This window comes from Diabrotica virgifera, chromosome 3 (genome assembly GCF_917563875.1).
Source record: "Diabrotica virgifera virgifera chromosome 3, PGI_DIABVI_V3a".
Taxonomy (NCBI): domain Eukaryota; kingdom Metazoa; phylum Arthropoda; class Insecta; order Coleoptera; family Chrysomelidae; genus Diabrotica; species Diabrotica virgifera.
The window spans coordinates 110,724,422-110,738,087 of record NC_065445.1 but is presented as its reverse complement, the minus strand read 5'-3'; the positions used below and the strand labels follow the sequence as shown (position 1 = coordinate 110,738,087).

Below are 13,666 nucleotides of genomic sequence, written 5' to 3'. Positions count from 1 at the left end.
AAGGAACAAAGAGTAGCATTCGTCGAATAGTGCATGATTTTTTTTCGTAAGAATACACCCCCAACATTAAATTCTCTATTAGCAGTAGTAAATAAAGACGAACATCTACCTAATTTTTCTAGAACTACACTGCATAGACTAATTAAGGACATGGGATTTGTGTACACCAAACGGGACAGAAAGTCAATGTTGATAGAAAAACCCGAAATTATTTCTTGGCGCCATCGATATTTGCGAGAAATTCGTACATTTCGGGAACAAAACTAAAACATTGTGTATTTGGAAGAATCATGGGTAAATATTGGTCACAGGGTCAATTATGAATGGAAAGACACTTCCGTATCGTCACATAGGGATGCATTTGTTCGTGATCCACTACAGGCTTGAAAACCCCTACTGCACGTGGCCTACGCGTTGTTTTACTGTATGCAGGAGGTAAAGATGGTTTTATTAATGGAGCCGAACTAACCTTTTTAGCAAAGAAAAATACAGCAGACTATCATGACGAAATGGATGGACCTCTTTTCGAAAATTGCTTTAAAACCAAACTTCTTCCAAATATTCCCGATAAAACTGTATTAGTAATGGACAATGCGTCGTATCACTCCAGAAAGTTGGAAAGAAGAAGCTGGAAGTTATTCCAATGTCACAATTCTGACAATAAGGAAAAAATAAAGGAGTGGTTGCGTTCAAAGGATATTTATTTCGAAGAAGATTACCTAAAATCCGAACTGTTGGACGTTGTAGCTCATTTTAAATCGCAGTATGATGAGCGTATCGTAGATGAAATTGCAAAAAGTAAGAATGTTAAGTTGCTAAGATTACCTCCATATCACTGTGAACTAAATCCGATACAGCTGGTATGGAGTAAAATAAAAAGATTCGTGGCAAGACATAACACAAATTTTAAGAAGGAAGAAGTAGAAAATCTTATACATGAAACGTACTCTCAAGTTACTCCACAAAAATGGAATAATTACGTGCAACACGTAATTAGCGTAGAAAAACGGATGTGGAATATCGATAATTTACTGGACAATATAGACCCAGTTATAATAAACCTTAATGACGACAGTGGCAGTGAAAGTGAGGAAGACGGGAGTATAGAAGAAGTCTAAAATACATAGTTCAAATACATTTTAATTATTTATGTAGGTACCTACGTATTTATTAAGGTTTAACATATTTATGCGCTTAAATACGTTATTATATAAATGTTTTATACAAAATTATTTTTATTTTATTCACATAAAATCATTTTTCGAAAACGAAAATGTTTTAGAACCCCTGACAGCCAGAAAATGTCAATAATATTAATTCCTAAGTTATTTATAGTTATCCTATAGAAAAAAGTATATTTCCTTCAAACCTGTTTCTGATAAAATTTGGCATCACTGTTGGTCATAAGAACCTGTACTGTAAAGTCAAGGTGGGACAGACATTAGTAGTAAACAGGACCAGATTTAAGGGGGGGAGGCTGGGCACCTGCCCGGGGACCCCACATTCCGGGGCCCCCACAAAGCCTCAAACGCAAGAGGTGTTCATTTAAACAGATATTGGCAGGATATACAATGACTCGACAATGTATGACAAGTATGTTTAAAAGGAATGAGCGTAATGGTGATATAATACATTGTTCATGGTTGTTTTCCATGTTCCACCGAGGGAGTGTATTGCTTCGTTTCTAAATTATTATCTAGTGTTCGTACACATTTTAGCCACAGTGAATTTTGTGAATGGAAACATGCTTATGGATCACGAAATGCCTAAAGCACACCTTAATGTTATTGCAGTCATTACAGTGGCCTGTAATGCGAAATAATTGGGGCGTATTGATACTGAAATAGCGAAACAGGCTGAAGAAATAAAGAATTATTGGAAAATGGTAACTCAAAGACTAATTAGTGTTATAAGGTTTATTTGTGAACGAGGTTTGTTCATCACAAAATTGAAATTATTTGGGAATACTGGAGTTATTAGCTGAATATGATGAATTTTTACAGCGCGATGTTAATAAACATTCAAATCCTGGAAGCTGACATACCAACTATTTTTCATCAACCATATGTGAGGAAATTTTACATCCGATGGGCCAAAGCGTATTAAATGAAATTGTTTCAAGGATTAAGAAGTCAAAATATTAATCAGTTTCTCCTGACTCGACACCTGATGAATGACACACCGATCAATTAACTGTGATATTTCGTTACATAAAAGGTGTCACTCCTGTTGAAAGATTTATCATATGTTGGCCAAATCGCGGTCATAAAGCACAATATATGGACCAAGAGCTAGCAACGTCGGAAAAAAAAATATTTTAAGACAACTGGTTCTTTAACCTTCGGAGTACGAAGACTGGGTCAAGCGTGACCCGAAATTCAGTTATTTCTTAATATTTTATGAAATAATTTTTTTACAAATCCGATTGATCGTAAGTTCTCCTTATTTGTTTCAATCTATTTTTTCGTATATAATTCGTGAACATGCAAATTACAGTTTTTCCTCTACGTAACATATATGATGCCGGGTCAGTCCTGACCCGGTCTTCGCATTTCGAAGAATATTTTCAATATGTTTGTAGGTACACGTAAATCGCAGCCGTCTCTGTTTACGTACAGTGGAACCCCGATAAGTCGGCCTCCGATAACCCGGAAGTCCGGCTAACCCGAACGGATTTTAATCAGACAAAACAAACATTTTTTCACTTTGACCAAGTTTTTTACCAAGAAATAAACAATCCTGTATACAACTGTACGTAATTTAGATGTATTGTGCATATTTTATGTATTTCATGTTTTTGCAATTATACTGGAGTTTATCTATAAGTATACCGTGTTTTATTAATTTTTACCATATTCTCCGGCTAACTTGGATTTTCGATAACTCGGATCGGCCGCAGTCTCGATTAATCCGACTTATCGAGGTTCCACTGTATTCAAATATGTGGCCGGAGCAAATTTACCCATGCCCGTTTTCTGTAAGATATTAAAATCTGGCCGCCGGAGCGAACTAGTATATGCCCATGGGCAACCATCTTAAAAAATTTAAATACAATAATTTAGGATTTTGTTTGTTTTTTGTTGAATTAAAGATACTGTTTAATAATACTGACTATTTAAAACATCCTTATAAATAAAATGAGAATGGGTCACGCTTGACCCATCATCGTAATCTAAGTAAGTCAACTAATCTCCGTACTCCGAAGGTTAATATATTATTCCCTATGCTTCCTCGAACACCGTACCGGCCATCTGGCTACTGATACAGGTTGCGTTCATTACTGCGCATGCACACTTATACAGGTAAATATGTCAAATTTAAAATTATTGTAAAACGAAAAATTATTTTGTCATTACCTTTTAAACATTATTAGAAATATGAACTATAATTGCCAGACATTTTTGTGGTTTAAAAAGTAATGACAAAAAAATGTTTCGTCCGAAAATAATTTAAATTCAATGTACAGGGTGATTGATGAGTGTGATAAAGCTCAGTAGATCCGCTATAGTAATAGATAGCAATAAAAGTTAATCACAAAAATTGTAGCCAACTTTCAGCTTTACATTACGAGATTAGTTAGATTGTTACAGGGTGTTCGATAACATAGTGGCAGACCAAACTTATGTTTTTTTAAATGGAACACCCTATATTTTATTTTAGATTCGAAATTCTATTAACTTTCCCATTACAAAAATATAAAAGTTTGTTATGTTATATAGGGCTTTTACAAAGTTATAATCAATTTTTTATGAAAATCGTAACAAGTTCAGCTCCCTGTATAAATAAAAATAAGCACAGCAGCAGTGGTTTATTGGTGCTATATTTTTTGGTTGATTGTGAAAATTTTTAAGAATTGTTGATATTGTTAATTTTCCTTATATCGAATACAGGGTGAGTCAAAACCCAAGTACATTCTTTTCTCAGAAATTTTAAATAGAACACCCTGTATTTTATATCACCATCGAAAAGTATCATTATCGTACTTTAAGTTTTACATAATATTCCCTATGCCTAAATTTGTTAGTTTTCAAGATATTTTCATTTTTCAGAGCGTTATTAATTAAGGTGTTCTATTTAAAATTACTGAGAGAATAATGTACTTGCGTTTTGACTCATCCTGTATTCGATATAAAGAAAATTAGCAATATCAACCATTTTTATAAATTTGGACAATCAACAAAAAAATATGGCACCAATAAACCATTGCTGTTGTGCTTATTTTTATTTATAGAGGGAGCTGAACTTATTACGATTTTAGTAGAACATTGATTATAAGTTTGTAAATACCCTGTATAACATAACGAACCTTTATATTTTTGTGATGGGGAAGTTAAGAACATTTCGAATATAAAATAAAATATGGGGTGTTCCATTTAAAAAAACAAAAGTTTGGTCTGTCACTATGTTATCGAACACCCTGTAACATTCTAACTAATTTAGTAATGTGAAGCTCAAAGTTGGCTACAATTTTTGTTATTAACTTTGATTGCTATCTATTACTATAGCGGATCTAATAAGCTTTATAACACTAATCAATCACCCTGATTTTGTATTTACCTGTACAGGTGTGCTGCGCAGTAATGAACGCAACCTGTATCAGCAGCCAGATGGCCGGTACGGTGTTCGAGGAAGCATAGGGAACAATATATGAAAGAATCAGCTGTCTTAAAATACTTTCTCGAAAACGTTGCGTTTTCCAATATATTTAATTCTCTAATGACATTTTTGCAATAACGTGTTCAGGCTAAAATTGTAGAACATAGTATATCTTAGCGTTATGGATTTCATTTTTGCAAAAACGTGTTCAGGCTAAAATTGTAGAACATAGTATATCTTAGCGTTATGGATTTCATTTTCCGCCAACTCTCTAAATTTAATTGCAAAAGCTGCACCTCAGTGTTGTCTTGTTGATATAGCATTCTTTGATTTCTTAGAAGAAATATAGGTATTTTTCAATTTCTCTACATAAATAGATACAACTTGTTACTTGTTAATTGAATGTTTAAAAACCGCGTCAACCACCACCGATATTTGTATCCGGTGTCGAAGATATGAACCCCTTAAATAAACTTCTTATTGAAATTGCTAAAGATCAGTACACCTTAAAAGCCCTGGGTGAAAGTCAAGTAAGAATCCAACCAACTTCGAGTGAAGCATATACTACTATAGTGAAAGCATTGGACAGTAAAAAAACAGAGTATCATACATACCAGTCTAAACAAAGCAAGCCCTTTAGAATAGTAGTAAAAAATATTCATTATTCAACAAATCCTGCCGATATTAAACGGGACATAGAAGCTCTTGGACATGAAGTTCTAAATATATGGAATGTTAAACAAAACATAACAAAAAAACCATTGCCCATGTTCTTTGTCAATCTAAAAATTAAAGAAAATAATAAAGACATCTATAATGTCAAGAAACTAGGACACTCGATAGTTACAATTGAAGCCCCTTATGCTAGAAGAGTTATTCCACAGTGCACCAAATGTCAGAGATTCGGTCATACAAAAAACTTTTGCCATAGAGAATCCAGATGTGTAAAATGCACAGGGTCACATCACACTTCAGAATGTACCATGAAAATAAAAGATGAAAATGTTACATGTGTAAATTGTGGAGAACGGCATCCCGCAAATTACAGAGGGTGTATTATACATAAGCAACTTCAAGAGAAAATGCATCCAAAACTTAGAGAACGAAATGGACAAACATCTAAAGGAAACAGGGCTACAACACAAGGAATGACATATGCACAGGTAACCAATCAAAATAATCAACAAGAAGGTAACATTATGTACCAACAAAATAGTATAAGTCAACCTAATGATATCTCTGACCTAAAAGCAATGATGAGAGATCTCATTACGCAAATGGGAACAATAATGAATCTTATCACCGCTCTTGTCTCAAATAGGTCATAATGGTCCAAACACTAAAAATAGCATTATGGAATGCAAACGGCTTAAACCAGCATGAACTCAAAGTTTCATAACCAACAATGAAATAGATGTCATGCTAGTTACTGAAACTCATCTCACAAATAAAAGTCACCTAGCCCTAGTTAACTACAAAATTTACTTTACCAACCATCCAGATGGGACTGCACATGGAGGCACAGCAATACTAATAAGAAACTCAATCAAACATCACGAACTGGAAAGATTTACAGAAAATCACCTACAAGCCACTACCATTGCAATAGAAGGAGTTACTGGAATCACCAAAATATCTGCTGTATACTGCCCTCCCAAGCACAACAATAAAAGAGACAACTATGAGATTTTCTTCAAAACGCTTGGAAACAAATTTATAGCGGGTGGAGATTACAACGCTAAAAACACAGTATGGGGTGCGAGAGTTACAACTACTAAGGGTCGTGAACTACTAACTGCAATGCAGTGCAATAATCTAAACTACCTGTCAACAGGAGAACCCACATATTGGCCTTCGGACCCTTATAAAATACCAGACCTTCTTGATTTCTATATCAAAAAAGGAATTGACAGTAAACTAGTCACAGCAAGATCCAGCTTAGACATGTCTTCGGATCACACTCCAGTCCTTATGAACATGTACTCCGATATAACTCAGAATCCAAATCCACCCGCTCTGTGCAATAAAAAGACCAATTGGGATACTTTTCAAAAAGTATTAGATGAAGCAATAAATTTAAAAATACCATTAAAAACACCTGCAGATATTGAATGGGCGATAACTAACCTCATAAAAAACATACAGAAAGCTTCATGGGCAGCAACTCCAAACTACAAACAGTCTACAAGAAAAGAATCCTGCCCTCCAACTATAAAAGAAAAAATTTCAGAGAAAAGAAGGCTAAGAAGAAATTGGCAACAAAACAGAACAGTGAGCAATAAAAATAAATTTAATAAAGCAGCAAGGGAACTAAAAAAAATATTACTTGAAGTAAAAAATGATTCTATCCAAAGATACTTAGAAGAGCTTACACCAACAGAAGCCACCGACTACTCACTATGGAAAGCCACAAGGAAACTAAAAAGTCCTCAGACACCAATACCACCAGTAAGAAAAAGCAATGGCAAATGGGCAAGAAATAACATAGAGAAGGCAGATGCCTTTGGTGGCTATCTCTCACAAGTCTTTCAACCAAACAGCTTGGAATCAACACCTGAAGAATTGGAGGAAATAAATAGAGTACTAAATGAACCTTACCAAATGGAGCTGCCCATACCGAAATTTAAGTACAATGAAGTTAAGGATGTAATAATGAAAGAAATTAATCCTAAAAAAGCTCCTGGTTATGATCTGATAACGGGTAGGATACTACAAAAATTAACAAAGAAAGGAATAACGGCAATATTACAAATTTTTAATGCAATAATAAGATTAAATTATTTTCCGCAACAACTGAAAATGGCAGTTATAATTATGATCCCAAAACCAGGAAAAAACTAGAGGAATTAACATCATATAGGCCAATAAGTTTACTGCCTGTGCTTTCCAAAGTGCTGGAAAAATTAATAATGAAAAGCATCAAGCCAATACTAGATAGCAAAAATCTCATACCAGAACATCAGTTTGGGTTTAGACAAGAACATGGAACCATAGAGCAAGTCCATAGACTAGTAAAACATATCAGCAACGACTTTGAAAATAAGCGATATTGCTCAGCAGCGTTTCTTGACATAAGCCAAGCGTTCGATAAAGTCTGGCACAAAGGTCTACACTATAAACTAAAAAACCTATTGCCTCATCCGTATTATGAACTTCTAAATTCTTACTTATCTGACAGATTCTTTTCAGTTAAATACCATTCAGAATATTCAGAATTACACCAAATAAAATCAGGAGTACCGCAAGGTAGCGTGTTAGGACCAATGCTGTACCAGCTTTTTACTGCAGATCTACCAACTTCAAGAACTACAATAACAGCAACCTTCGCAGATGACACTGCAATACTCGCCTCACATCATGATCCAGTAACTGCCTCAAGAAACTTACAAGCCAGCCTTAATAATATCCAAGCATGGTTAAAAAAATGGAAAATTCGAGTTAATGAGACCAAATCAACCCATGTTACCTTTACACTAAGAAGAGGTATATGTCCAGCAGTGTTATTAAATAATCAAATGATTACTCAGAGAAATGAAGTCAAATATTTAGGTTTACATCTTGACAGAAGATTAACATGGAGAACACATATATTTACAAAACGAAAACAATTGGGTCTCAAACTAAGACAACTTTACTGGCTTATTGGCAGAAAATCACAATTAAATCTCACAAATAAGCTCTTAATATATAAAGCCGTACTGAAGCCAATATGGACGTATGGAATTCAATTATGGGGTTCTGCTAGCAATTCAAACCTAGAAATCCTACAAAGATTCCAGAACAAAGTTCTTCGAATTATAGTCAATGCTCCGTGGTATGTTTCGAACAACATAATAGAAAAAGACCTACAAGTTCAATCCGTAAAAACTGAAGTCACAAAGTACAGTGAAAAATACAAAAACAAAACTAGTGCTCATTCTAATCACTTAGTGCGCGAACTGTTTAATGACAACGATGAAGTGCGTCGACTAAAGCGTTTTAAGCCTACAGACTTATTAAACAGATTTAAATAAAATTAATTAACATTTCGTCGGTCTTGACGGTCCAGTTAGCTGGGGCTCAGTCGATCGACAAGTTTAGTGGATTTGCGATTTGCGGTCGCTGGTTCGAGCCTCAGCTAGGTCATGAAATTTATAAAAGGCCAACGCCGTAGTATAAAACTCAATAGAGTCTACGGCTTGGTCTGGAATAAACTGGCGTCTGATCGGCCTATGGAGGAGCGGTACGGGAAGGGATAAGGGCTTCCGGCTTGGTGATACTCCTCCATAGATCCCTACCGAAGGGCGTTGACGCCTAAGAACGGTGTATACAACTAATTAACATTTACCACTACATTATTAACTTAGTTTGTTAATTATATGTTAAAAGAAGCCTCTCATTGGAGAGAATTCCTACATGTCATTTGTTCTTCTAATAATTGTCATAAAATTTACTTATTGTTACGAGTGATATTATAACAGATTGTAAATTAAATGGAGCTTAAAAAAAAACGCGTATTTTCGCTACTGCAACGCAGACCGTGACAGAAATACTCTTGTTCCTAAAAGAATAAATACTACTAGATTGTCATTTAGAGCTGAAGCCGCAAAAAAACCAATTAAAGGTTATAATCAGATTAAAGGAGCATTATCGAAAATTTCGAAAGACGGTGAGCAACAATTTAAAACTCATAATTAGCAAATGGTTTGTACCTATATAATCGAATGTGTATACTGGAAACAGAGAGGATCTTAGAGAGGGCAAACAGCACAAGTATAGTATTCTCCTAGATCCAAATATTGACCTTAATTCAGGAGGGGCGACACTTAGATCACTTAAATAATTTATATAGGCAAGACAATTATTATTATGACAATTTCGATAGATATGAGAACATCAGAGAAATTTAGGACTCAAAATTTTATCACTATTATAGATGCCTTCATTAAGTCTTTAATGTACCTCTTTAAGTCAAAGGATTTCTGCATATGAATCCATTCATTCCAATTTTGGATTTTTACATCATTTGGAAAATTTAACTCTCAATGAAATTGAACGAACTAAAGCTTACCAACATTTGTAGCAATGATTTAGATGAAAACCTAGGTGTCGATCTGGTACAATTTGTAGAATTCTTCAATTCATTTAAAGAGGAAATCGACCCATCAAATATAAGCAAAGAACTTCAAATGTACTGACTGCTGAAAGAAAAGAATGTGAATGATACGTTTCCAAACGTGAGGTGACACTTCGTTTATGTTTAGTTCTGATGTTAACTAATTGCAGTGGGTAGAGATTATTCACAAAACTTAAGTTACCTAATTAAAAATCGACTTCTGTCTATGATGGGCCAGGAGCACTTGAATCATCTCTCTATAATGAACATTGAACATGATGTCTTAACTCCTTCAGCTCCGCTTTAATATTTCCAACCTTAGCTTCTGTGCTGACAGAAATAATAATTTCTTGTGAATACTTACATGCAATGGACGCGCTTACGTGTCCATGGCACCGGAGCTGAAAGGATTAATGCAATTAGTCATGTCCGACGTAATCAAGGAATTTTCAATTAAAATATCTCGAAAAGTACCCGGACTTTAACCATACATCTTACTATTTTATTTTTAATATTTTACTGTAACAAGTTACAACTCTTGTATTTTTTATTATTAAAAAATATATTTATAAAAGTAGATTAACATTTTTAATGGTGTGAGGTAGGGCCCCACACCAATTCTGCCCAGGGGCCCCCACTGCCTTAAATCCGGCTCTGGTAGTAAAAGCTGCATACATATACAATTAGGAAAAGTTTTTTCGAAGTCGTAAATATTGTAGTAGCTGGTCTGAACTTAAAAAGAGATTTAACAAATCTGACTACGCTACGGTTGTAGCTAACAATAAAACACTGAAAACTTTTGTTTTCTGTATTTTCACAAAATTTCCATTAAAATTACTGTCACTACAGCTGTTTCCGCAGAGTGCCTTTGTCAAGTGATGGATTTCTATTATGTGTTTACACTTTAAAGTCTCTAACTTAATAGGTTAGGGAGTGAGAAGCTGTTATAAGATGGCTTAAGGCCTTTATTTTGAATATGGAGTATTTTATACTGTTCATTAAAATAATCATTATGATCTAGATTTAGAGGGTGCAGTGCGTACATAGAATCAGTTTTTCTATTATTGAAAACTCTTTTCTGTTCTGCTATGCATTTGTCAAAGGCTCTGCCAGTTTCACCGATGTAAGTTTTTGGACAGTCACCACATCTCAGTTTGTATACACCACACTGTAATTGCTTTCTCTTTTGACTCTTAATGTTCTTAATATATTTGCCTAAGTTGTTGTTAGTTCTGAAAGCTGGTGTTATTCCTTTCTTTGTTATGTGTTTGGCTATTTTTGTTGACATCTTGCGTGTATATGTGATAGAGCAGAAGGTACTGGATTTTTTCTGTAGTAGTGGTATGGTGGTACGGGGTTGCCACCTCCCGGTGATGGGGTTGATTAGGTTGAAATACTAAATACTTAAATATATTTATTTAACTCGCTAAGTTATACAGTAACTAGTTGGTGTTGGCTAGATGGACACCGTCTCGACTCTAACCAAATCTGTTTCTGAATAATGAATAATCTCTGTATATCTTTTTACGTATCTATAAATAAATCGTATTTGTTTGTTATGATTGACTATTCTTTATCGTGATCACAGAATAACTAAGCACACAGAAGCGAATCTTACTGTCGTTTCCATTGATTTTGTTGGGACCGAAATATTTGACCTTGTGCACCAGTTAGTGAATAGAACTTATGTTCTAAGGAATAGACCATTCCAAATGATGTGATATTTTTGACAAGTAGTTATTAATTAAACATGAAATATAAAATTTAACTATAAAATATAAATAAACTATACAATAAAACATGTATAAATATAAAATTTAACTATAAACAACTGTCACTGTCAGTCGCAAAAGTGAGGTTGCACCAGTTACGTGACGCATGAGCATGAAATTTATGTTACGTTTTCGGCCTGAGTTTCGCTTCTGTATGGTTAGTTATTCTGTGTCGTGACCGTGAATTACTAATAGCAGCATTATTGCTGACTTGCTGTTTTCAATATGTGTGGCCTAGATTACATAAATCAATGCCACCTACTTATGAAATCCAAACATTGAATGTGTTTTTTGGATGCTAATATAAATCCTTTACAGTGGAAGACTAATTTCAGGACTTTCTTATGTAGTTTTTGGTTTAAAATTGTGTTGTTTGTTCGTTTTACCCATTGTTTACTGATCTTTGTAATGATGTTCAATTCTATCTCGAAATTATTTTTTGACATGGGAATGTCTGTCAATCTATGTAACATGCTATGATAGGCTGCTAATTTGTTATGTAAGATGGGATGATGAATCGTGTATGGTTATGTCAGTATGGGTAGGTTTATGAAATACGGAGAACTCATGTTTGTTTTGTAGTCTGGTACGGTTGTAGCGTTTTACATCAAACGTTATATATAAATCACTACAACTGTTACGTACCATAGTTATGTGTGTACTACAGTGTACTACAAAATCGTTTTAAATTATTACACCCGATAGTTCGTGGCCGTAATATTTTTCACTTTTGGTGTGTAATATACTAGTTTTTTCATTAATTCAATCAACGATCTTCCTTATCTCTATTTTTAGGACGTAATATTGAAAAGTATAATCAATCCTATCATAAGATTACTTAATTCCACAAATCACGTGTTTCCTAGTGGGAGTACGGCAAGAAATACTTTGGCTAGAAAGTATTTAGACGTCATTTATATACTGGCGATAAGAATAGGGGTCGATATGACAAAGAAGTATTTGTTAGTACCTTCATTACAAAGATTCTTTCTAATATTCGATAAGGTATTTACAAATTCTAGCGAAGAAGGCAAGGTAAGTTATTTTGCTTGTTATTTATAAAATAAATAAGAATATTAATATTAATTTTATATATTTTATATAAGAGCAATATTTTTACTTTTTCTAAAATTTTGTGGGGAGGTCTACCGATTTTCCCCAAATTTTAGTATGTAATTGTACTACAAACAAAAAGACATTCTGAATTTTTTCAGATTTTTCTAAGCCCAGACGGCCATTTTGTGAGCCTTAAAAGGTCAAGACACAGCCCTTTTTAACGGTTTATTGAAAAAAAAATTTCTCGGCTCCCTCTTCACAGAAAATAATTTTGAGAACGTCATATTTTAGCTATTGATGTCTACTTTTAACGTGAATTTTTTAAACTTTTGGCAAATATCAATACGCCTTTTTGGCAAACATTAAAATAGGTCCACGTTTTACCAAAAATGACCATATTCAAACAGCAATAAAATAACTTTTAAGTACTGCATCCATATTTAGCACGTAACAGATTAAAAGATATCTAAAAGATCTACAATTCGACATGTAAAGTTTTTGTTTTAGGCTTTACAACTATTTGAGCTATGGACGTTTGAAAAGTGCCCTTTTTACAAAAAACGCGTTTTTTTCGCATTTTCAAAGAGGTGGAACTTTTTCCTGCCAACTTCGAATTGCGCGAAAAATTTTTTGAAGGTAGTTTTTTATATACAGGTATACTATAAGCTCCCAAAGGAATTTCTTTGGCTATTTGCTTCTAAATGCTTCATCTGAACCTCTAAAAAATCGAGAATTTTGATACCTTCGTGAGCTAATATACTTTAACCTGTTGACCCACCTCGCTAAAGGAGTTATGAAAGTAGAAGAAAACGCCTTTAATTTAAACTCTGAAAGAAGTCCCTAGCGTTTACGAAACCAAAGTTATGACAATTTTAAGATTTAATTAAATTGAATGTACAGGGTGTTTGATAAAGAATGGGCCATGGCTTAACCTCAGGTTCCTGAGGTTAAAATAGGCCGATTTAAGCTAACTTACCTTAGTACAAAGTTTATAATAACCGAGATACAGGGTGTCAAAGTTAAACTTTTTTTTTATTTATTATTGAATATTTCCTGACAGGTATGAGATAACAACATGAAATTTGGTATGTGGGGGTTTTTTGGGTCGAGAAAACTAAATTCCCTACCAAAAATTATGTATTGCCCA

The 13,666-nt window shown here is 34.1% G+C and overlaps 1 protein-coding gene across 1 annotated transcript in view; it reads left to right on the top strand.

Annotated features, from left to right (window-relative positions):
- The window catches only part of LOC114332615 (WD repeat-containing protein 81), a 133,038-nt gene that overhangs the window by 78,850 nt on the left and 40,522 nt on the right, over positions 1-13,666 (top strand). Inside the window, exon 8 of the mRNA XM_050646826.1 lies at positions 12,259-12,498. Coding sequence (XP_050502783.1) covers positions 12,259-12,498 — 240 coding nt within the window. The remainder of the gene's footprint in view (positions 1-12,258; positions 12,499-13,666) is intronic.